The sequence below is a fragment of the Eleutherodactylus coqui genome, chromosome 4, assembly GCF_035609145.1.
Source record: "Eleutherodactylus coqui strain aEleCoq1 chromosome 4, aEleCoq1.hap1, whole genome shotgun sequence".
Classification (NCBI taxonomy): domain Eukaryota; kingdom Metazoa; phylum Chordata; class Amphibia; order Anura; family Eleutherodactylidae; genus Eleutherodactylus; species Eleutherodactylus coqui.
The window spans coordinates 73,201,937-73,224,867 of NC_089840.1; the positions used below are offsets into that span (position 1 = coordinate 73,201,937).

General features: G+C 42.3%; 1 protein-coding gene across 1 annotated transcript in view; it reads right to left on the reverse strand.

Annotated features, from left to right (window-relative positions):
• Window positions 1–3,500: 3,500 nt before the first annotated feature.
• MYL10 (myosin light chain 10) overlaps window positions 3,501–22,931 on the reverse strand; it is a 50,014-nt gene continuing 30,583 nt past the window's right edge. Inside the window, exons 5-7 of the mRNA XM_066598609.1 lie at window positions 7,385–7,463; window positions 5,967–6,015; window positions 3,501–3,699 (exon numbers count right to left, since the gene is read on the reverse strand). Of these exons, the coding sequence (XP_066454706.1) occupies window positions 3,595–3,699; window positions 5,967–6,015; window positions 7,385–7,463 (233 nt within the window). The 3' untranslated portion in view covers window positions 3,501–3,594. The remainder of the gene's footprint in view (window positions 3,700–5,966; window positions 6,016–7,384; window positions 7,464–22,931) is intronic.

Genomic DNA, 22,931 nt, shown 5'->3' on the forward strand with positions numbered 1-22,931 from the left:
GTGCCCGCACCACCGATCCTATCACCCGAGCTGATCGGGTGCGGCGAAGGGAAGCCCCGGTCTTGGTGACCTCCACTGGCTGCCGGGGTCCCGGACATTGGCTCCGGTCGCACGCTCCAGTGCTCAGGAGGCAGCGCCCGGGTAATCGGGTTGCTGGGGATGCGGCGATGCCATCCCTGTTGCCATGACTTTCTATCAGCATGTTCTGCACTCGTGGCTGGATGTCTGGGTCTCTGCACTTACTGACTTAGGTCTGGGTCTGGCTGCTGGCAGGCTCCCCGCCCCAATCAGCTGCTGGGGCGGGACTTCTGACAGCATTTAAACTTGCCTTTTTCCTTCCTGCATTGCCAGTGTATGTTTGTCTCCAGGCTACACCCGCATATTTTTGATCTGATTTCCTGTTGTGACCCTCTGCTTTCGGACCTGACTTTGACCTCGCCTAATCCCTGGTACCGCGTATTCTCCTGTTGCCAACCTGGACTTCCTGACTTGCCTCTGTGTCTGTTTGTCTCTGTATTTGTTTGTAAGTCTGACCCCCTGCCCCGCTTCCCTAGTGAGTATAGGGACCGTCGCCCAGTTGTCGCCCTGGGGCCTAGCCCAGGGGGGCAAGTAGGTAGGGACAGGGGTTGCGGTTAGCTTTTAGGGACTTCCAGTACCCGGCCCCCAGTTCCGTGACAGGGGCATTTCAAACCAAAATTTTTATGTGTAACCGAGGCTTTATTCTTCAAGACTTTTCTTTGGCTGCACCAGTTCTCTGGAATGTGCTACCCCAGACAATCATGTTACTCAGCAATATCCACAATTTTAAGCATGCCCTAAAAACACAACTCTTTAAAGAGGCTAATGCCACTCTCTAATCTAACCCATTCTATATTCTCCCTCAGAACCTAATTACTTTATCTCATAATATCCCCCCATGCACTCTATATACATATACAGATACTGACTGGTGACCGGCTCATACAGCTTTATGTATATTGCCCTATTTAGTATAAAAGGTGGCTGCACCATTGCACAGAACAAGCACTTGTACCTCTTGTGTCACCTCTGTTTCTGCATAGATTATAAGCTCTTGTGAGCAGGACCCTCATCCCTATTGTCCAAAGTGTTTCTAGCTTTACTACAGCATGTAATGATTTTGTTTGCACATGTATCTACTGAATTGTAATGTGCTGCGAAATATGTTGTCGCTATATAAATAAAGATTATTATTATTTACTCTTTGAGGACACCTGAAAGATGTTCTCAACTAAAGTGACTTTTCCCAGGGACATCCTGCTTTTTTTGTTTTTTTTATTATGTTTTATGTACTGATTGGTGAGTCATAAGTTACGTACTGCTATCTGCAGATCCCTATATTTGTATTAAATTACTCCTACAGAGGAATTCTTCAGGGCTTTACCTAGATTTATTTCCTTTGGAGAAATGACCATAACAAGTAATAAATCTAAACTCCACAGAAACATAGGCTCTCTTCTGCACAATTTCTGTATTGGTTTTTGTGCTAGTAATTTGTAGACTACTTTGACAGATACACACTGATATATGTATAGTGCACTGAGTCCAAGAACACTTCAGACAATGGGAGTACATGTATTTTGAGAACTCTCCCCCAGAATATCTTTTTCTTGTGATCATTAATGTTTTAAGGAATTTTTATAGAATCTCTGTTGCATGTATAGTCCAATAAAGAAATAGCTAATAAAAAGGCTAAAAATCTACTTTTTCCCACCTGAGATTTTCATGGCATAGCCACCAATAACAGCTATGCTATTGCTGTAACACCCCGGTTACGGAAACAATGTAGCTAGCTGTACTACGCTATTTGTGTAACTCCTATTAGGGCCTGCCATTCTGTTTCTTCATCTGTACTGCGGATGGTCTGCACGGTTCGCCATTGGAAATGCGCAGTACAGATTTTTTTCAAACTCCTGCTTTTCCTGTGTCAGTTGCGGACAGGCCGCAGATCGGACGGCTTCCATTGACTTCAATGGAAGCTATCTGTGCTGGAACCACAGTAATATGGAGCATACTGCGATTTTTCATCCACTAGCGGAACTGCAATTGGCTTCCGTTCATGTGCATGAGGAATCATTTTACCATAGCATGCTATGGAAGGTTATTGCTGCGGAATCTGGAGGCAGACTCCCACTCCGGATTCCACAGCAATAATCCGCCTGTGGACATGAGGCCTAACTTCCATGGGATTTATGGAAACATAAATAGCCTAGTTGCACTCAACTCTTTCTGTCCACCAGTGTTCTCATGACATCCATCTTTGGCCAAGAAGGGAAACCCCTTTAATAGAATTTGTCTAGAATGCAACAGTAAAGTAGAAGCTATTCAACCAAGAAACTATTTGCAAAATCTAATGTAATAAGCTACTGAACTTCACTTCTGAGGCCACTGAATACTGAGGCAGATTTGAGTTACGGCTCACTCCCACGGGCGTATGCGTCCCATGCATTACGTGCATATTTTTCACATGCGTAAAATAAGTAGTATATAGCATGCTTATTTGTGGCAAATATTAACTCTCAATGCACCAAATTAGGGCATGCAGTGTTTTTATTTCATGTGCGTAATACACGCTAGAAAAGAAATACAGGTGTGAGTAACCCAATAGAAAGCAATAGGCTCTAAGCATGGTGTATTATATGCATAAAAAACACATGTGTAACACACAGGCGATATATGCCCATGTGAATCAGCCCTTACGGATGATGATCACACAGCTATCCACACCAAGTCTTACGAGACTATGGAAGAGAAGTCGAATACAGTGCTTGACTATCTCCAGCAGTCATAGAGTTGAATGAAGCAGCAACGTCCATGATTGGCTTGGCTGCTGCTCCTCCATTCAAGCTCCTTCGCACTGTATTGAGGAGGAAAGAGGTATATATACAGGACCCTGTTCATGAGAACATTCCCTGATATACGACATTTATTAACTATCATGTTCATAAGCCCTAAATGTCGACTTTGGGTATACCCATTTAATGATATTGACTCTCATAAATCATGTATGAGATGACATGATGTTTGGCAATGGTGCCTATAGATTAATAGAGTTGTTAAAAACAACAAAGCTTAACATACAGAGAGCAGCCGCCTTACAATACAGTTGAATTCAAATGGAGAAATTGGGTAATAGAGGTCATTTTAATACATGGATTAAATCTGCGGTAATGTTGAAACTAATTACACTCTGCTCAGAGAGCCCCAAATGCCCAATTTAACTAAACTGCACCCTTTATTTACCTTGTTAATCCAGGAAATACTTCTGTGGCCATAAAGTAAATGAGGGCAGCTATAACTCCCCAACATCTGGAGAGCTGTCAACTGCAGAGCAAGCGGTCTGTATGGTCCACATAAAATGTGCACATTCTATTTACAAGAAGAATTGTGTTTTACATTGTCTGTTAATGTGAAACTGACATGCCTATGTAAGAACGTGCGGAAACCATGAGCATAGATACAATGACACAGCAACTACGAGAAGTGAATATTTCTTTTTTATTACTTAGACGACTATTGGGGAAGTTTAATCACAATAAATCCGGTTGCAATGCTGACATGTTCTAGATCCCTTTGTTACTCCTGGTCTTTCTCCTCACCATGGGTGATAACATAACATAGATTCTTGTAATCCAGGTTACCGGCAACATCTGGGGGGAAAGCGTTAAACATCTGGCTGATCTAGAAGATAAATGTGAAATAAGGTTACATTGAAACACAGTAAAATTTTAGTAATAACAGTTTTTCGTGATTTTAGCTATTTCTATTGTGCAATCCAATCCAATGTGGGACGCATATGTGATGCTGGCAAATATTGTTTCTGTTCCATTGTTCAAAGAAATATCTTTCTGGCACCACTTTTATTGTCCAAGCAATCAAAGTTTACTGTCTTTACTGCCTGAAGTATTCATCATCATCAATGTCCTGCATCTTCATCAAAGCACTAAACGCATTCAATCCTGGTTAATACATATGCAGTAAATTTCCCTAAATACATGTACTTTGAAAACTGGTTTGCCTGTTCAAATCAGGCATGGCAAGGCATGTGCGGGGGGCCAGGGCGAAGCCAACAATAAATCAAACTGACTGAGGGCTCATCCACACAAGCATATTTTGCCTACGTATCAGGGCTTAAACACACGGACACTAGCGTAACTATAGAGGATGCAGGGGATGCGGTTGCACCCGGGCCCAGGAGCCTTAGGGGGCCCATAAGACTTCTCTTCTCCATATAGGGAGCCCAGTACTATGAATAAAGCATAATAGTTGGGGGCCCAGCAGCTCCAAGTTACGCCTCCGCATATGGGCATATATTTGTCCCGTTATGCGGTTGTGATAATCACAGCCCGCACAACGGGTCAAAACCATTGGTCTTATTTTCACTATCGGGATTCTCGCCCGTTAAATGTACAGGCAAGAAAAGATAGGACTTAGGGCTTTTACCCACTAGCGGGTTTTTTTTTCGATGCGAATTTGCTGCGTTTTTTTTTTCCAAACATCAATGGGACTTTCTAATGTTAAAATCGCATCGCACAAAAATCGCAGCAACGCAGACTTGCGATAACAGACTTTAAAAATCAATATCCTAAAGTATGTATGTAAAGGGGTTGCAATGTAACTACAAGTTATCTCCTATCCACGAGAGAGACCCAGATAATCGGGAGAACAAGGTCCCGTGTCCCCTATCCTCACTCAGGACTTCATGCACCCCCTCCACCACAGGGAGGAGGAGATTGAAAGGAGTGGCGTCACGCATACATACTGCCACTTCATTCATTTTCAATGGGATCGCTAGAGATAGCCAAGTGGCTAGTGCTCAAGTATTACGGTCAGCCCCATTGAAATGAATAAAAGGCTGACCATGTATGATCGGCAGCGAACCATTTAAGGTGACATCTCCATGGGTGGGATATTCTTGCAGCAACAAAAACAGTGGGACACGGGACTCCCATTCTCAGGATCAGTAGGGGTCTCAGCGATGTGGCCCCCACCAATCAGCAATTTATCCCCTATCCTATCACGGCACTGAAAAGCCCTGTGATTGAGTGGCTGTCTGAGTGGTCCCATTGAAAACAATGGGTGCATAATACCGCGATTAGCATGGCACTGAAAGCGCCGCGCTAATCGCAGTAAAAAAAATGTGAGGGAGGCAGACAAAATCTGCAGCAAATCAGTTACATGTGAATGGACCCTAAGGCCTCATGTCCACGGGGAAAATCAGATCCGCTGCAGATTCTCCATGTAGAATCTGCAGCGGGTCCCTCCTGCCCCGCGGACATGAGCGCCGAAAATAAGAATTTAAAAGCATTTACCTATCCGGCGCGGGCGGGGAAGGTCAGCTGTTCCTCACGGCCGGATCTTCTTTTTCGGCCGGCGGATGAATTCCTCACGCCGGCGGCACGTCGCCGGCACGTCGTCGACGTGCCGCGCGCATGCGCCGGGCACATCCGCCGAGCCGAAGCAAGGAAGATACGGCCGTGAGGAAGAGGAGACCTTCCAGGTCCGCTACGGATGGTAAATACTTTAAATTCCTATTTTAGGTCTCCCGCGGATCCGGACGGCTTCCATAGGCTTCAATAGAAGCCCGCGGGAGCCGTCCCCACGGGAGACCCGCACGAAAATGGAGCATGGTCCAGATTTTTCCATGCTCCATTTTTTTTTAAATCCCTTTTATTGACGATCCGCGGGTATTTATCTACCCGCGGGTGGTCAATGCATCCCTATGGGATGCGGATCCGCATGCGGGAGATCCGCTGCGGATCTTAAATCATATTTTGCCCGTGGACATGAGCCCTTAGAGTTGTGAATTTTTCACATAGAAGAAATCTTTCTTTGCTAAGAACATCCATGACTTCACAATAGCTGGTTCATGACATCAGTCCCAGTCTATAGCTAGTCCTATATTCAATAAGATAATATGGCGGATTAAAACAAGAGAAGAATCATACCTCTTCCTGGCTGAATCTATCCGCTTGAGTTGTGAGCATTTCCCTGATACTAATGCATAAAAAGAGGACAAATCAGATGTTATCAGAGATCGGACAAAACCATGACAATTCAGTGCAATCATAAACATTGTAGATCTAGAGGCTTTAAATTGTAGACGTTTCAAAGATAGCTAATTCCTTCCTAAGGATCCTTTTACCTGGCATGATTTCCGCCATGTAACGAGCGCCAATGAACACTGGGAAATGTGTTGTGGACAATGAAGATTTTTTTTGCTCCACGTGAAAGTTATGATCACCCGATGAATGAGCGTTGCTCACTTGTTGGGTGATTAACGGCACCGTCACACAGTCTTATCATCAAGCAAACAAATGTTCTTACGAACATACTTGCCCAATCATTGGTTCATGGAAAAAGTCCTTCAAAGTGAAGAACAAGATTATGATAATGTCATTGCAGGGAGAATTTAAAGGGGCCGTTATCCCCTCTGCCTTACCTATCTTGTTCTACTACTGGTAAAGGAAACTAATTACCCGATAAGCCGCTGACCACACAAAACAGTGACCAGTTCCATTATTACTAAGAACTAAGATTTACTCAGCAACTCTACAATATTTGATTGTGCCTGCTCTGCATTCTTAACTGAGACTTCTGATTTCTCCAAAAACACCTGTTTGAGGGTTACAACTCCTGGCTTGGATTGACTGCCATGATTTGACTTTTGGCTTGTTACTATTCCTTTTTTTTTTATCGCATGTTCTCCATTCCAGCAGTCATCACCAATTTATGATTACTACTTCAAGGTCTATAACTTGAGGATCCAATCAGGAAAGTTCATACCACCTTGAGGTACAGTAATGGGTGAAGAATAGATGCCTTATTTGGACTTCTCGTCTTCACCAAAACATATGTTATCAAGAGGTCTATAGTGACCATTTGAAAAATATGCAACATGGTGACTGCTTCACCTTTGTAGTCAGCATTAGGTGGTATTTAAACGGACAAGCATGATATAGATGGACATTGTCTTTTTTCAGCCTAACATACTATGTTACTATGTGATATCTGTCCAAGAAACTTGGACCGATATTGTGGTGATAAACATGCGATTTTCTAGGAGACAGCTTGCACGAGAATAACGGCAATGTGAATACGGCCTTAGAAAACTATTGACCATACTGGTGCTTCTATTTGCATTATATCTTATACATTTCATGGCCATCTGATGGGCATATTTTTGGCTTATTCTAAACTGCACTTTCCACCTAATTGAATAATACAGTCATGTGACATCAATATGATTTACTGATTATTAAATACTGAAGGACTTAATGTAACCCTATTAGCTTAAAAGAAAATCAATGACTGCATACTGATCATTCATCTACTGTACATCATGAAGTAAATATCGCATACTTACTAGTCTGCTTTTATATGACCTTTAGTGTCAGGATCAAAAATCTTGAAAGCATTTAAGATGGTTTCTTCTGGGTCCGTGCCTAAAATAGACATAATTCATAAAACATCTGCCTTTTGTTCGCATCATTTTAATGCAAAGCTAGTCAGTTCCATATCTATCACTCTCTCCAGATGTCTTATGAAATAATTTATCTCTGACGTTATGTTCTTCGGTCTTTTTTGGCCCAACCTAAAGAGTGCACAACCAGAAACTACATTAGCACCTTGCAAACTTTAAATTACTGAAAGAGTGACAGGGCCTGGGGAAAAGCTGTCAAGTGGTGTTGAGTGAAGTGAACTTATTAGACAGCACCGTCATTGATGTCTTACTCAATATTTCCAGCCTCGCTGTTTGTTACCTGGAGGGCAATATCATTATTACACTTTGTTTGCTGGACACTGGGGGTCAAAGTTAAATGTTTTCTTAGGATGCCTAATGTTAGAGATGTAATGACCATAATATACAGAAACAATTACCTGCCAACCTTAGTCATACAGTTTTAATATAGCTATATACAATAATTCTGTTCAGATTATACTGCAGGTCTTAAATTAAAAAGCTAGTGAGTACTATTTTATCTAAACATATGCTCTGGTGGGAAAACATCAATTACTTCACAAGCTTATAAGTAGGATTTTAGTCATTTATAGTTTGATAATTGTGCATTAAAGGTGAGGTTCTACCATTGGCTCCCCACTGCTCAGTGCATGTTCCAAGTCACAGCCTCCATTGCTCACAGGCACCTTCATGTCTGAGTCTTGGGACTCATCTTGTACACACACAGTTGGAATTCAAGTATATCATCAGGTATGTGCATCCAGGGCTGTTGTGGACTACTTCATGGACTATTCCCATTGAGCTTGCTATTGTTAAGAGTACAGCTCTCGTATCCCAATTATAGAAGACTATTTTGGAGGTTCCAACCTAGGCTACACTCAACAGCAAAGTCCATATCTCAGTGAGGAAGTAACAGTTGAATCCATGGGTTTGCTTGAACTTTGCTCTTCACTCGAGCCTATGCCAATTCTAGATGGTACCAATATAGGAAAACCCCTAGTTCAAAGCACATTGCAACATCTTGCTACTCAAGCACTTCTTGCAATACAGACTGAGATCCATTTTCCATAACTCTTTTTGGCTTCATAAATTGCTTCCTTGTTCGCTTTTAGGCCCCAATTAGAACTAATGTCTGTGACCCCTTAAGGCCATTCTCACACATGTGTTTTTTTACTGCAATTACTGCGGCGTTTTGAATGTTGTGGTAATCGTGGTATAACGCTCCCATTGATTTCGCAGCCATGCGCTTGATTGCCGCCTTTTCTAATGCTGCGATTTTTGAGCATTGTCTGCTCTATTTTACCACATTTAGCGTACCGCATCACCCATCACAATAATGGGGTGCGCTAAATCCCACTGTCAGAAGCAGTAACCTGTGTTCCGAAAATGAAAAAGTAAAATCGCAGCAAAACGTCGCCATCAACATCGCTGCGTTTTGCCAGCCACATGTATGAGAGTGGCCTAACTGTGGCTCTCTTATGTTTCTGCCTCACTCCACTTCCCAACTAAGATCAAAGGAGATTCTTCGGTTGGCAGACGCAGGAAGACGTCTTTTGGGCTGGGCCAGGAGGAGGCATACATTTTACATAGCATACCGTATGTGTTTTACAAGTCAGATATTGGTTTGTTGTTGAGGCTCAAAGAGTAATCCAACCTAAAATATATTCACATAATCAATGCAAAGTCATAAGTGAGCTAAAGTCTAACTGGACAACTTCTCTTAGGGAATGACAACCATACTGTGCATATATTGTGCTAAAAGCCAAAGTTGCTGCCCTGTAACTATTTCTTTTATTAAATTTGCCTCAAGTTGATACTCACCATGATTAAAGTGGTTTTCCAGTTGCATGACAACTTTCCTTTAATATTCCTGTCTCTGTAGAAATGAAGAAACAGAGCTTTACGTATCTCTCCTCTACCTCTGGGATCCAACGCTGCACTCCCGCTGTGGTCCCGGTGTTTGTTTTGACAGCTGCCATCAGAGGACGTAAGGTAACCACTGCAGCCACTCAGAGGCTACAGCATCACCTTGTGTTCTCCTGGCATCGGCACTCACACCCTGAGCACTATGGTACCAAGAGTTTGGGAACATGATGCTGCTCTGATTGGCTGCAGCGGTCATCTGACAGCCGCTGTCAAAACAAATGCCAGGACCACAGTGGGAGTGCAGCACTGGATCTCACTAGTGGAGGGGAGGTAAGTAATGCTCTATTTGTTAGTTTAAAACAGAGAGGCCTATTAAAGTGAAGTTGTCATGCACCCTGACAACCCCTTTAAATAGTGCAATAGTATTCTATTACTTAGGGTCAGTCACTACATAATATAATGTACTATGCGGTAGGTTTCATTGCATAGTTCAAAGAGAGAACAAGAATGAACAACAAGGAGAACAACTTTTAACTGAGAGTAATCTGAGAAATGGTAAAGGAACATTTCTTTCATCAGATAGTGTTTGATCGTTTAATTACTTTTATTTTAAAGGAGATGTCCCGCGCCGAAACGGGTTTTTTTTTTTTTAAACCCCCCCCCCGTTCGGCGCGAGACAACCCCGATGCAGGGGTTAAAAAAACCACCCGCACAGCGCTTACCTGAATCCCGGCGGTCCGGCGTCTTCATACTCACCTGCTGAAGATGGCCGCCGGGATCCTCTGTCTTCATGGACCGCAGGGCTTCTGTGCGGTCCATTGCCGATTCCAGCCTCCTGATTGGCTGGAATCGGCACGTGACGGGGCGGAGCTACACGGAGCCCCATAGAGAAGAGGAGAAGACCCGGACTGCGCAAGCGCGGCTAATTTGGCCATCGGAGGGCGAAAATTAGTCGGCACCATGGAGACGAGGACGCTAGCAACGGAGCAGGTAAGTATAAAACTTTTTATAACTTCTGTATGGCTCATAATTAATGCACAATGTACATTACAAAGTGCATTATTATGGCCATACAGAAGTGTATAGACCCACTTGCTGCCTCGGGACATCTCCTTTAAGTATTTTCACAAATAACAGCTTCAATTTTCAAAGTTTTCAATCTTTTCAAATACCAAAATCTAATCTAATAAAGAATGAGAATTACAATAGAACACCAGAAGTCACATTGATCTCAGGACAAATCCCCCAGAACATCATTTGACAAGCCTATTAATATATACTAATAAACATATTAAATAACAACAATAATAATAGTGAATAAAAAGGGTCTATGATCAGGACTAATATGGTAAAAGTCAGGGTGAAAAAATCCATAATAGATGCAAAAAGTCACTGCAAAAAAATTGCACAGATTGAGTACAAACAAAGACACAATTCAGTGGCAAAGATGATTCATCGGAACTTCTGCAAAAACTACCATATGCCCACAACGAAGAACTGGTGGGACCATAAGTCAAAAAAAGTCATTCAAATGAAGCAGTAAAAATGCTGTGGGATTTCCATTTACAAACAAACAAAGTCTAGGCCCATAACATGCCCAATTTGACCATCCCTGAAAATAAAATGGTGTGGCTCATCAATATTTCTAAATCCAGTGATGGTAGGGTGGATGAGAAACAATGGAAAATGGGCAAATATGAGGATCTAAAGGTTGAAATACAGCGATTTCTAAAGGTAGCTACCAGGTTTCTCTTATGGAAACCTCCGTTAAAATTCTTCATAGAACATAGTAAGTTCCACTAAGAATCCACCATGCATACCCATCTTCCTCCCAGCTTTGTTTTCCAGGGTGCCAGGAGGTTGGGATTATGCTCCACACTTGGCGGTCTTGACCGGACATTGTTTGTTAAATCAACTGTTTGTGGGCCCGATATCTAAATCTCCCACAGTTTTCCTTCTAGGAGACCGACCACCGAAGCTTAAATTCAGAACCCATCGGCTTATTCAGGTCATTTCTATGGTCGCAAGGATCCATACCGCTTCAAAATAGAAACCTCCAAGTCTGTCTTTGCCTGAGGTGACCAATAGAATTTCCACAATCATGCTCTGCGAAAGGATCCATGCTTTCAGAACGGACTCCCTACCCAATTTCCTAAATACATGGCAGCCCTGGATTGACCATTTAGAGGTTCTAGGACTACACTATAATTTATGTGCTACCTAACCACCCTACCAGAAACCAACTCTCAACATTTAGTATACAAACATTAGAGAATTGATATGGATCCTTGACGCCCCCTTGTTTTACTCCTTTTGTTACCCCTTCCCAGTACTGTACTGTACATTTTTACGAATATGATGCTATTGTAAGATTCATAGTACTTCACTTCAGGAATAATCGGCCCTCTGCGTTGGAATTAAGAATTTTGTACACCAGTATTAAGTTGTGGAAATCTTCAATAAAAACCGTTGAAACTAAACAATTGAGAGAGAACACCTATGTGGGTTGGCAGGAAGGAAAGAAAAATGTTGATTCCTGCCACACTCACAGCTCCAGACTCCCCTCAAGCCTGGAGGTAACTGCCCTCTCTGGGATGAGGGAAGGTTAGATCTCAACAGGGAAAGATGCCCCTGAGATCACTCCCAGAATGGAATGGTATGGACTTTAATGTGTTGCTGTGATACGTTGTTGTATTAGGCCTGATAGTTAGCAGCTAGAGATGAGCGAACGTGTTCTTAACGAACACTTACGCTCCCGGACACCGGCTTTGCCGAGGACTTCAGTGTCCGCGCGTAAAGCTTCGGGGGGCGCCGGGGGGCGGGGAGAGGCGCGGCGGCGCGGGCGGCAGCAGCGGGGAACAGGGGGGAGCCCTCTCTCTCTCCCCCCCACTCCCCGCCGCACCCCCCCCGCGCTGCCACGGCGACCCCCGAACTTTTTTCGCCCGAGCACGGAATTGCTCGCAAAGTTCGGTGTTCGGGCGAAAAGGGGCGGAGCCGAACACGTTCGCTCATCTCTATTAGCAGCAAGACAGCCAGGTATTGTCTTGGCATGTGCACTGTGATGCCTGTTACAATAGTGTGAATACTGCTGCAATAAAAAGGCTGGTGAACCCAGTTTTGCTACTAAAATTATGGTGTAGAAGTGAATTCCTGATGTGTTGCCACTAGAGATGAGGCCTCATTTAAGGCTGATCGAGCATCACTCTTTTTCGAGTAACTGATTATTTGACAGAGCACCATGCGGGGGGGTGGGGGGGTGAGAGAGATTGAATGTGGCAATCATTCTTTTTCCCCAGGATTGCTGCCTTGTATTTTTATGCTATTCGATTCAAATAAGTGGGGCAGCTATTTTGATATATATTTGCTGTGGATTTGATGTAGAGTCCATGCAGATTCCATGGCAAATTACACTGTATGAAGATGGCATTAGGCTTATTTCACAGAGTGTGCGGGAGATCTTTACTCCCATTCACTTTTATTATCAAAATAAGCAATGGAATTTCCCGTATTTGGATGCAATTAATTCCTGGTTTCACTAAAAAGGCCATATATAGTTGTGAACAATAAAATCTGTTGGTTGTAGTTCAAACTCCGATGCTGTTTTTGGGGGTGTGCAGGCAATGTTAACTAAAAAGACTTTTATGTTGCAAAATTAAGCCCGAGGTTATTTCTTTTGGCTGCGGCATATTGACATAAGGATGTTAAATGATTTATCATCAACTTCTCAGTTTGGCCCAAGGCTCCAGGTAAAGCTCTCAGATATAACTTTCATCTGCAGCATTCCAAAATCATCAGACATTCCTGACTTCTTGAAGATCATCGTATAAACATATTGAAAATTGTAAATAGTAAAATAATGAAAACCTGCATTATAGACAAAATATTTGTATGTTTTATGTGTTTTCTTATGTTCATTATCTACAGATGCAGCACAATGTGCCATAATAAAGGTCACCAAATGCTTTACATACAGATTTGGACTGCCCTACAAGGAGACCAGAGCATCTACCAGTGGGCCTAAGCTCTGGCACAACCCCATTTGGAACTGATTTTGAAGTCACTTACCACTAGGGTTTATTTTTGTGTACAGGTTCCATATAAATGGAGGATGGGCCCAGGGAATCCCAGTCTGATAGGTTTACATGATATGTAATTTTGCAACAGTAAAGAACTGTCCTTAATCTCCACAGGCGGTCCTAGTTTTCATAGATTTTTAGCTACTAGAAAAGGTACTGTTTTTAGCAACCAACTACTACTTTGGTCTTGTGGACCATGCTAAAAAATTTGTATAACCTCTATGCACTTCCAATTCCGCTTGAATAGGAGGGAACGATGCTCAACCCATTGCCAGATTGTGGATTTACAGGTATGTTTCATATTATTTTAATTCGGCCGAGTTGAACGTGGACCCTGGATCGATAAAGGTTATATAGAGGTTGTTTTCTTCTTTTTTTTAACATTTATTGGACAAGTGTATGAAAAAAAAAAAATTGGCAAAAAAGTTGCTGATAGGTGGCGCTGCAGAGGACCAGGTCTACCATGAGAGACCTGCATCAGTATCAGATCCGCAGGACAGGATTCGTTGGCATGTTGTATCGATTAAAGCTTTGTGTTCAGTGATAAAGAACGTGGTTTTGCAAATGGAAAGCATTGATGAAAACCAAGGGGGATTTATTGAGCATTTGTAACATGATTTGCATAACGTTTTTGCAACTTTTTTACAAAAAAGCAGCAACGCTCTCCAGAGGCTCTGAGTTGGGGAAGTTTAAAGGGGTTGTCTCGCGAAAGCAAGTGGGGTTATACACTTCTGTATGGCCATATTAATGCACTTTGTAATATACATCGTGCATTAAATATGAGCCATACAGAAGTTATTCACTTACCTGCTCCGTTGCTAGCGTCCCCGTCGTCATGGATCCGTCTAATTCTGATGTCTTCTTGCTTTTTTAGACGCGCTTGCGCTGTTCAGTCTTCTGCCTGGTGAATGGGACCGCTCGTGCCGGAGAGCTGGTCACTGCGTCGTCATCAGGAGGCTGGAATCGGCAATGGAACGCACAGAGCCCATGGTGCACCATGGGGGAAGACCCGCGGTGCACCATGGGAGAAAACCGCAGTGCATGCCTGGGAAAGGACCGGCGGCCATCTTTGGGAGAAGATTTTTTAAAGTCCTTGTTTCATCGGATCGGTGAGTAGCAAACGGTTTAAAAACCGCTTTAATTTGCTATTTTATGCCAGGGGGGTGACAGGGGAATGGGGTAAGGTAAAATTTTGAGGTTTGCCGTGAGACAACCCCTTTAATTTTGTTAACCCTATATATTCAGCCATTGCTTTCTGACCATTACCATACTATGGAGATTAGTATGGTAGTGGTCAGAAAGCAATGACTGAAAATATAATGTACAAGTTCAATGAACAGCATTAGTACTATGCCAATACGAAATAATAATAGTAATCAGCCATAAAAACACGGACATAAGGTCATTACGGTCATGATGATACTAAATATGTTGTCTTTTTCTTGATTTTTTTTATTTTATACAGATAGGGGGAAATGAGCAAAAAAGGTTTTTCTTGTTATTTGTTAACACTACTTTTTTTTTTTTTTACATAGTTTATTTACCTGAAGGAGACCTGAGCGATAGCATCTTTGATCACTATGATAAAGCATTGCAGGACCTATGTCCTGCAATGCCTTATCGCTTGTAATAGCAATCATAGGCAATGGCAAACCAGGACGCCAGTATCTGGCGTTCTATTGCCATGGCAACCCGTTGGCCCTTCACGATTACATCGTGGGGGTCTGATGACGTCACAGAGCCAGCGCCCTCCTTCTGTGAACCCTTTACATGCCATGATCTACATAGATTGTTGCATATAGGGCGTTAACAGCAGGGGTCGCTGTCCTCATGTACCCCCGCTGTTGTAGCCGGAGGACAGATATCAGTAACAGCTGACTCTTGCTGTCGGATGGCGGGGGCTCAATTCTGATCCCGTGCTATCCACATGACATAAGGTTATGTCCTGTCATCTTAAGTACCCCACTGCCATGACATGACCCCTGTGGTGTTAAGGGGTTAAGACACAGACATCTGACTTTAAAAATTTATAGTTATTTTTAAATGATAACTACAATAAATATCCTTTTTTCTATTTCTTAATAGTCCATAAATTCACACAGCACCCATTGACACTGACCTCATGCTAAATCCACGTAAAGACAGTAAGTTATTTCTGTTGTCAGACTTTGCAAAGAACACTCCTGGCAATACTGAATCACTGTGTTATGCCTAGTGCATGGCCTGGGGGGGCATTGTCTGACTTTTCTTACTGGTGTTCTTTGAATTCTGAAGCCAGATTTACTTGTCAACTTGTGTGTTTTCGCATGACTGTTGCATGACAGAAGCTTCCAGAGAAAAGCACTGTTGCACAATGTTGCAACGTCTGCCATTCAATTTTGCAATTACGCTTTTGCAACTTCTGAATGCACAAAAGTTGCAACTGAATTCATTCCAAATAGAGACTTGTTCACATTTTTGGAACACGGCAGAAATGGGTGACATGCATCACCTAGCAATACTTCACCATTACAAAAATTGGTTTAAAATTGATGGTAAAAAGATGTGCAACCAAATTGAATCAAAGCTGCCCTAATGTCACAACTGTCTGCCTATGAATGGTGCAACAACATTTGTCACGTGGCCTAAAGGCCCATTTAGACTCAACGATTATCGCTCAAAATTCGCTCAAAGGCAATCTTTTGAGTGATAATCGTTGTGTGCATTTATGCACTCCAAGAACTGCTGTGTTCTCGGAGCGTTCAGCTGGTATCCCACTGAGTGCTCCGAGCAGGGTATACAGAACAGTTGGAGCACTGTCTTCTGCATACTGCTGCTGTGTTCTCGGAACGCTCAGCTGGAATACAGCTGAGCGCTGCGAGCGGGATATACAGAATACAGCTGGACAGCTTGTCTTCTGCATACTCCTGCTGTGTTCTCCGAGCGGGATACCAGCTGAAATAATAGTATCAGCGGTATCCAGCTGCGAACTCAGCGCGAGGTCCTGATAAGGCTCATCATTGTCTTTCAGCTAGCTGAAAGACAACGATGAGCGAAATGTGCATGAACAGTGCACGATGGCCGCGCATTTAGACACAATGATTATGGCTCAAAAGGCGGCTTTTGAGCGATAATCGTTGTAACTAAATGGGATCTATGCCAGAAATGTCACATAATTGACTGCACTGGGCATATTATAGTATACAGAGTTATCGTGAAATATTCATTTAAAAATTCGCCATCACGTAAATCTGATAATTCCGTTCAAGATGTTCAGAATAGTTCCAGATTATGAGATTTTTACAGTAATAATTTTAGCAGGATTAGATATAGAGAAGAACTTTATCCAGGCAGAAAGAGCAGCATGAAAAATTAATAATAAAATGAATATTACAGCATTGGATTTATTGTCCAAACTCTCTGGGAGCCCCGTGTGCCCTACATGCTCTGCTTCCGCGTTAACAATTAATATTCTTCTATAGATCACTTTCTGTGCGTATTATTTGTTACATATACTGGCTATCCAGCTCTTCATTTTGTCTGATGCCGAGTCAATAAAGCAAATGCATTTTCCCTGGGATTTACTTGTTCAATATCCAAGTGCATCACTTAAGTTTCACTTGAGCAGACTGTCAATAAAGGAAATAAAAATCTCCTGAAATATACTTAAGGGCAGAAAGATGCATTATAGTAGTTTGAAGATTGTGCGCTATGTGCCTTCAAGGGATCACTGAGCGTCTTTCCTTTTCAATCAATATCTCTTTACGCTTAGTTCCCTATTGTCAATCATACTGCCGGTGGCAAACATGAGGCATTTCACAAAGCTTGGGTTCCCACCATTTCATGCAGTGTTCTACATTTGTCTCTCACTATTTCTCTAGGCTTTGTCTGAAACAATGTCACATATAACTCATCCTTTATTGATTAGTTGGTAAATAAAGTGGTCCTTTTCATGTGTATCCAAGTTATTTTCTCCACAAGCCGTAAATGCCTATTTCTAGCACTTAATATACAGTGCAGAACGTACTTTTAGGTATACTTTATATACATAGAAAGGTAAAAACACTCAGGATACCTACGCGTTTTAGCAAAAAAACTAAACCTTAATCATACTAAAGCATTCCTACTAATGAATAAATAATGAAGAAATGAAACATAAGGACAATTTTAAAAATCTGTTTGTAAACATAAGAAGGGTAAAAACCCTCAGATGTGCAAACAGGACACCTACGCGTTTAAGGTTTAAAAAACTAAACCATAAACATACTAAACCACTCCTACCAATGAATAAATAATGAAGAAAGGAAACATGTAAAAACAATAAAAAAGCATTCGTTCATAGACATAAGATCAGATCTGAGGTGAAGACCATGTGGAAATCTGGTTTTTAACCGCATAATCCAATAAGCCTCTCTCGAAAGCAATTTTTTAAACTAATCTCCACCTCTTGCTGGGCGGAACACCCTTTCAATGCCAGTGACTGTAAATGTCTGGATGCTGCAGACAGGGAGCGTCTCAATATACCTGAGGAGGGATAAGAGCAAGATGTATGCTCAGCAATATGTAGTTCAAATTTACATGATGTACATCCTACGTATTGCTCACAACAGAGAGTAGATTCAATAACATAAATGACATGAGGGATATTACAATTTATAAATTATTATAAAAAGTGTGGGATGTTGTAGAGGAAGAAAATGTTTTGGTTTGTTTTAATTATCTTTTTTCCAATGAACCTGCCCATTTGGCTCCAATAAACTCTCCTACTGGGAGCTTGTCACCGAGGCAGAAGAGTTCCCAATGGGTCAGCAAGTCAAGTCACCGATGGGAACCACTAGCAAGTCAAGTCACCGATGGGAACCACTAGCAAGTCAAGTCACCGATGGGAACCACTAAGTCAAGTCACCGATGGGAACCATTACTACTGGGAGCTAACTACATGAGGAGGGTAACACCTCTGAGCATGTAATAAGGAGTTACCAAAGGAGAACTTCCTATACAATCTAACATTATTTTTTTTTGATGAAGGGTCTCCAATAAGGAAGATATCAAGGAAAGAGAGACAGACGGAATGTTGCTGAAAAGCAAAAGAGAGACCAAAACTATTATTATTATTGAAATAGGAAACAAAAACTGGAGGGAATCCTGCAAAATATAGAGGAGGGTGTCTAAATATTTCCCGTACCAAACGGATTATGGGAGGCATATAGACAAGACTCCTCCCATGAAGACCTATATAGATTAGTGAGGGAAGGGGAGAATGGTAAGCCCATGAGGCAACCCCAAACCTGAAGTCTAAATAAAATGTGAGAAAGTAAAAAAGATGTAACAAACTCATTTAGATCACCTGAGTAGTTGCTATAAGCATCCTGATGTCTGAGGGGATTAATGGCTCCACTGTGTGGAATAACTTTATAAAGAGGAAACATCTATGGTAATCCAAGAATAGTGAGCGGACCATTCTTATTTATCTAAAACCTGTAACAAGGCCTTGGTATCTGTAATGTAGCCAGGAATTCTGGCCACCAGTGGTTGTAGTAGATTATCATGCTATATACTGTTTTATTGTTTATAATGGTGTTTCATTTCCGCTTTACTTTTTTACTTTCTCACCATGCAAAACAAGTGTGCTTCACCTATCTCGTCTCCCCACTATCTCACAACCCTAAACGACTCTTTGCCACTTTTCACTCCCTTTTCAGCCCAAAAGTGCAGCCCCCAGTGACGGATCTCAGTGCTGCAGAGCTGGCTGCTAACTTCAAAAAGAAAATCGACGACATAGTAACTTAGTAACATAGTATGTTAGGCTGAATGAAGACAATGTCCATCTAGTTCAGCCTGTTTTAACCTCCACCTTGTTGGTCCAGAGGAAGGCAAAAAAGCCCAGCCAGCCAATTAGTTCCTATAGAGGAAAAATTTCCTTCCTGACTCCAAAAAGGCAGCCAGAGTAATCCCTGGAACAACATTTGAGATAATCAACCCCACTGGTCACCTAATGTCTATATCCTGTAATATTGTAGCGCTCTAGAGAGACAACTAGTCCCCTCTTAAACCCCTCTATGGATTTTGCCATCACCACGTCCTCAGGCAGAGAGTTCCACAGTCTCACTGCTCTTATAGTAAAGAACCCCTTCTGTGTTGGGGATGAAACCTTCTTTCCTCTAAACATAGAGGATGCCCCTTGTTGTTGTAACAGTCCTGGGTATAAACAGATCATGGGAGAGATCCTTGTATTGTCCCCTAATGGATTTATACATAGTTATTTGGTTGCCCTTTAACCATCTGTTTTCTAGGGTGAATAATCCTAATTTTGATAGCCTATCTGGGTATTTGTTAGGAATGTGGACGTAGAGAACTAGGGAAGGTACCTTGCCTTGAGCTGGTATTAAGGGGAAAGACGTCCCTGCTTATAAGCAGGGCTGATATCCCAAAAAGGGCAACTCTGCAGTTTTTCTCTAGGCGATAGTTGACCCTAACAGGACAGAACACCTATACTACAAAAGACAGCACAGAACTGGGAGGAATAAAGGGACAGGGAGAGAGACAGGCTTGCAAGAATAACACAGAGGAACAGGTGAAGACTGTAGACAGAGGAATGCAAGAAGAGACAGAACGTCAAAGCGCAGGACACTGAATGCAAACAGGATAATTGCAGAAACAGGAACTAAGCAGGGAGTCAGAGAGCAGAACTCACAACAACACTGCAGTACTGAAAGGAAGACCTAGCTCAGCTATATAGGAAGATTGACAAAGGTCCTACAGCTGAGTGGAGAAGCCCTGAGCAATTAACCATAGAAGTACTGGAAGCAGCTAAGACTAAGCTCGGGTTACAGGGAGAGCAGAACCACTTCTACATCAGCCAGAACCAGGGAAAGGGAAGTTAGTCTGAACAGTGGATCTAACAGTCCTCCCATTCCATTTATTAATTTAGTTGTCCGTCTTTGACTTCCCTCAAGCATCTGGGGAACATACCTTTTTTTATTTAGTGAAAATACATAATGGATTTAACTACAAAATATTTTTCATGAGACACCCCTTTAAGGGGCATTTTACGCACAGCAATTATTGTTTCTCGACACATCACGATAATCATTCAGTGTAAACACTGCCAGCAACTGAGCGACTAATGATAGTTCATTCGGTTATCATTTGTTGTTCAGTTTAGGCAGGCAGAAAAATCAAACACCAATCTGCCTGTGTAAACAGGCAGTCGTTCCTCTATTAACAATTGCCTATTTACTGTGAATGGAACAATCTTCGGCATCTCCGTCTCCATTCAATGAATGATTATCACTCCTGTAGCAATAATCACTGGGGCGACTAGCGCCCAGCAATCGTCCCATCTAAGAGGACCCTTAGGCTACTTCATTTTGTTCCCTCTGTTTTTGCAATTCAGAAAGACCCAACATATTATAATTTACTGGAGTCCAACCAGATGGAATAAACAGTTCCATGTACAAAGCTACAATGGTTTTTCCACATGCTCTGAGTCTTCCCAGGGCCTACAAACTATTCACTATATTTTTCTAGGCAGATTCCTGTACAGGAAAGCTGACCAGTTTAGTTCTTTGCTTTTGTTTTTCTAACCTATTAAGACATTTGCTTTGTCTTCTACTCACACTGTAGCGAACAACAAAACGAAAATGACAAGCCAATCCAAGATGGGTGATGGGTAATGGGTGGTTATAATAGAGGTCATTATCCTGTTACTAGAGATGAGCGAGCGTACTCGCTAAGGCAAACTACTCGAGCGAGTAGTGCCCTACGCGAGTACCTGCCCGCTCGTCTCTAAAGATTCGGGTGCCGGCGGGGGCGGGGAGGGAGAGCAGGGAGGAACGGGGGGGGGGAGATCTCTCTTTCCCCCCCCCCCCCCCCCTCCACCCACTACCCCATGCTCACTCTTGCAACTCACCGCTCTTCCCCGCCGGCCCCCGAATCTTTGGGGACGAGCGGGCAGGTACTCGCATAAGGCACTACTCGCTCGAGTAGTTTGCCTTAGCGAGTACGCTTGCTCATCTCTACCTGTTACCCCAGAGGCCTAAACCTGGTCAATGTAACCTCTATGGCACAAATATGACCTTGGTAAGAAATAATATGGTCTTGTTTGACACCTAGCAAAGGGGAAAAGCAGTTTTGCCAATGGCAACTAATCAGGCATTGTTTTTTGCAACTACTTTCAGGACAGATGAAATAAACAGTAAAATAACTAAAAAGTTAGTTGCTGGGTGAGAAAAAAAATGTTGGGCTGGTCATAAGTCAACATTTGTGGAAGTGTGGTGACTCATATTAAAAGTAAGAAGATGTTTGGGGGCAGATTTATGAATGTATTTACCCCAATTTTCTGGCATGAAACCCTTGTGTCACGATTTCCATCATCTTCTAAATGGAAAGGTGTCAGAAAACAATGGCAGGTCCAACCTGTTGCTAATTCTCCTCCATGCTGCACTAGGGGAAGAGAGCAGTGAAGTGTTGGTACGGTGTGCCACTATTGCTTAATCTCCCCCATTGTTAATGTTCTGGTTTGTGTCCCTTTCTATCAGTAAAATGTCCTGAGCGCTGTTCATTATATTCTTCTCACTGACATAAATTTCCAACAATAACCGTGCGGTAATTCGGCAGCCATGGATGACAGAGTTTTATAGTTCTTTATAGTACAAGGACTCTGCATATGCTATTACGGCTGTCGTTATTATTTTTGCAGTGTTTACTAAGAACAGTTTTATTAGCATGTAGACTTCAAGAAGCATTAAACAATATGCATATTATAATTAGATGTATTATCCTTTCTAAATGACATCTCTTCCTTCTGCTTTAAAGAAATCGCTGCCAATTCTCAGGCAAGCTAATGATCTGTGTTAAATCGTGTAAGAAGATTACACAAAAAGCTTCTTACATTTAATGCAGAATTGACAAACAAAGCTGGATTGAACCAAAAACACCTGTCTGTGCTAGAGTGCCATACTGGCCAGCATTGTGTGCATAACCCAAGGAAGGCCTTCTTCCAAGGAATCCCAACATCTACACACGATGGAGACAGCCATACAGTCAAGTAAGGCAAGTTATAAATGTAGATATCAGTCTGAAATTCTAAACATATACTATGCATATAGTAAGCATCATATTGTGGTATCATAAACTATAATGTGCCGGTGGTGTGTATTTAAGGGTTCACAAGTACAATTTAACCCTTTGCAATCCAATTTTGGATTCAGGGTTTCCTAGGGGGCTTTCTCTTTCTGCCATTATACAATGGCACCATCTGCACCATCTACTGCGGTATGGGACATGCTGGAGAGGCCCCCGACAATAGAGAGGCCAGCAATATACAGTAAGAATACCCTGCCGGACGTCCTCCGACATTGGAGCTGTACAACCTTTAATCAGGATGTCTTCAGACGTCAGACAGTGGATTGGAAAGGGTTAAGGGTGCATTCACAAGTACGATAACGGAACGAGAAACTTGGACCAATATTTTACTTTTAGGCCTCATGTCCACTAGGAAATTCGGGCCCGCGCGGATTCTCCATGCA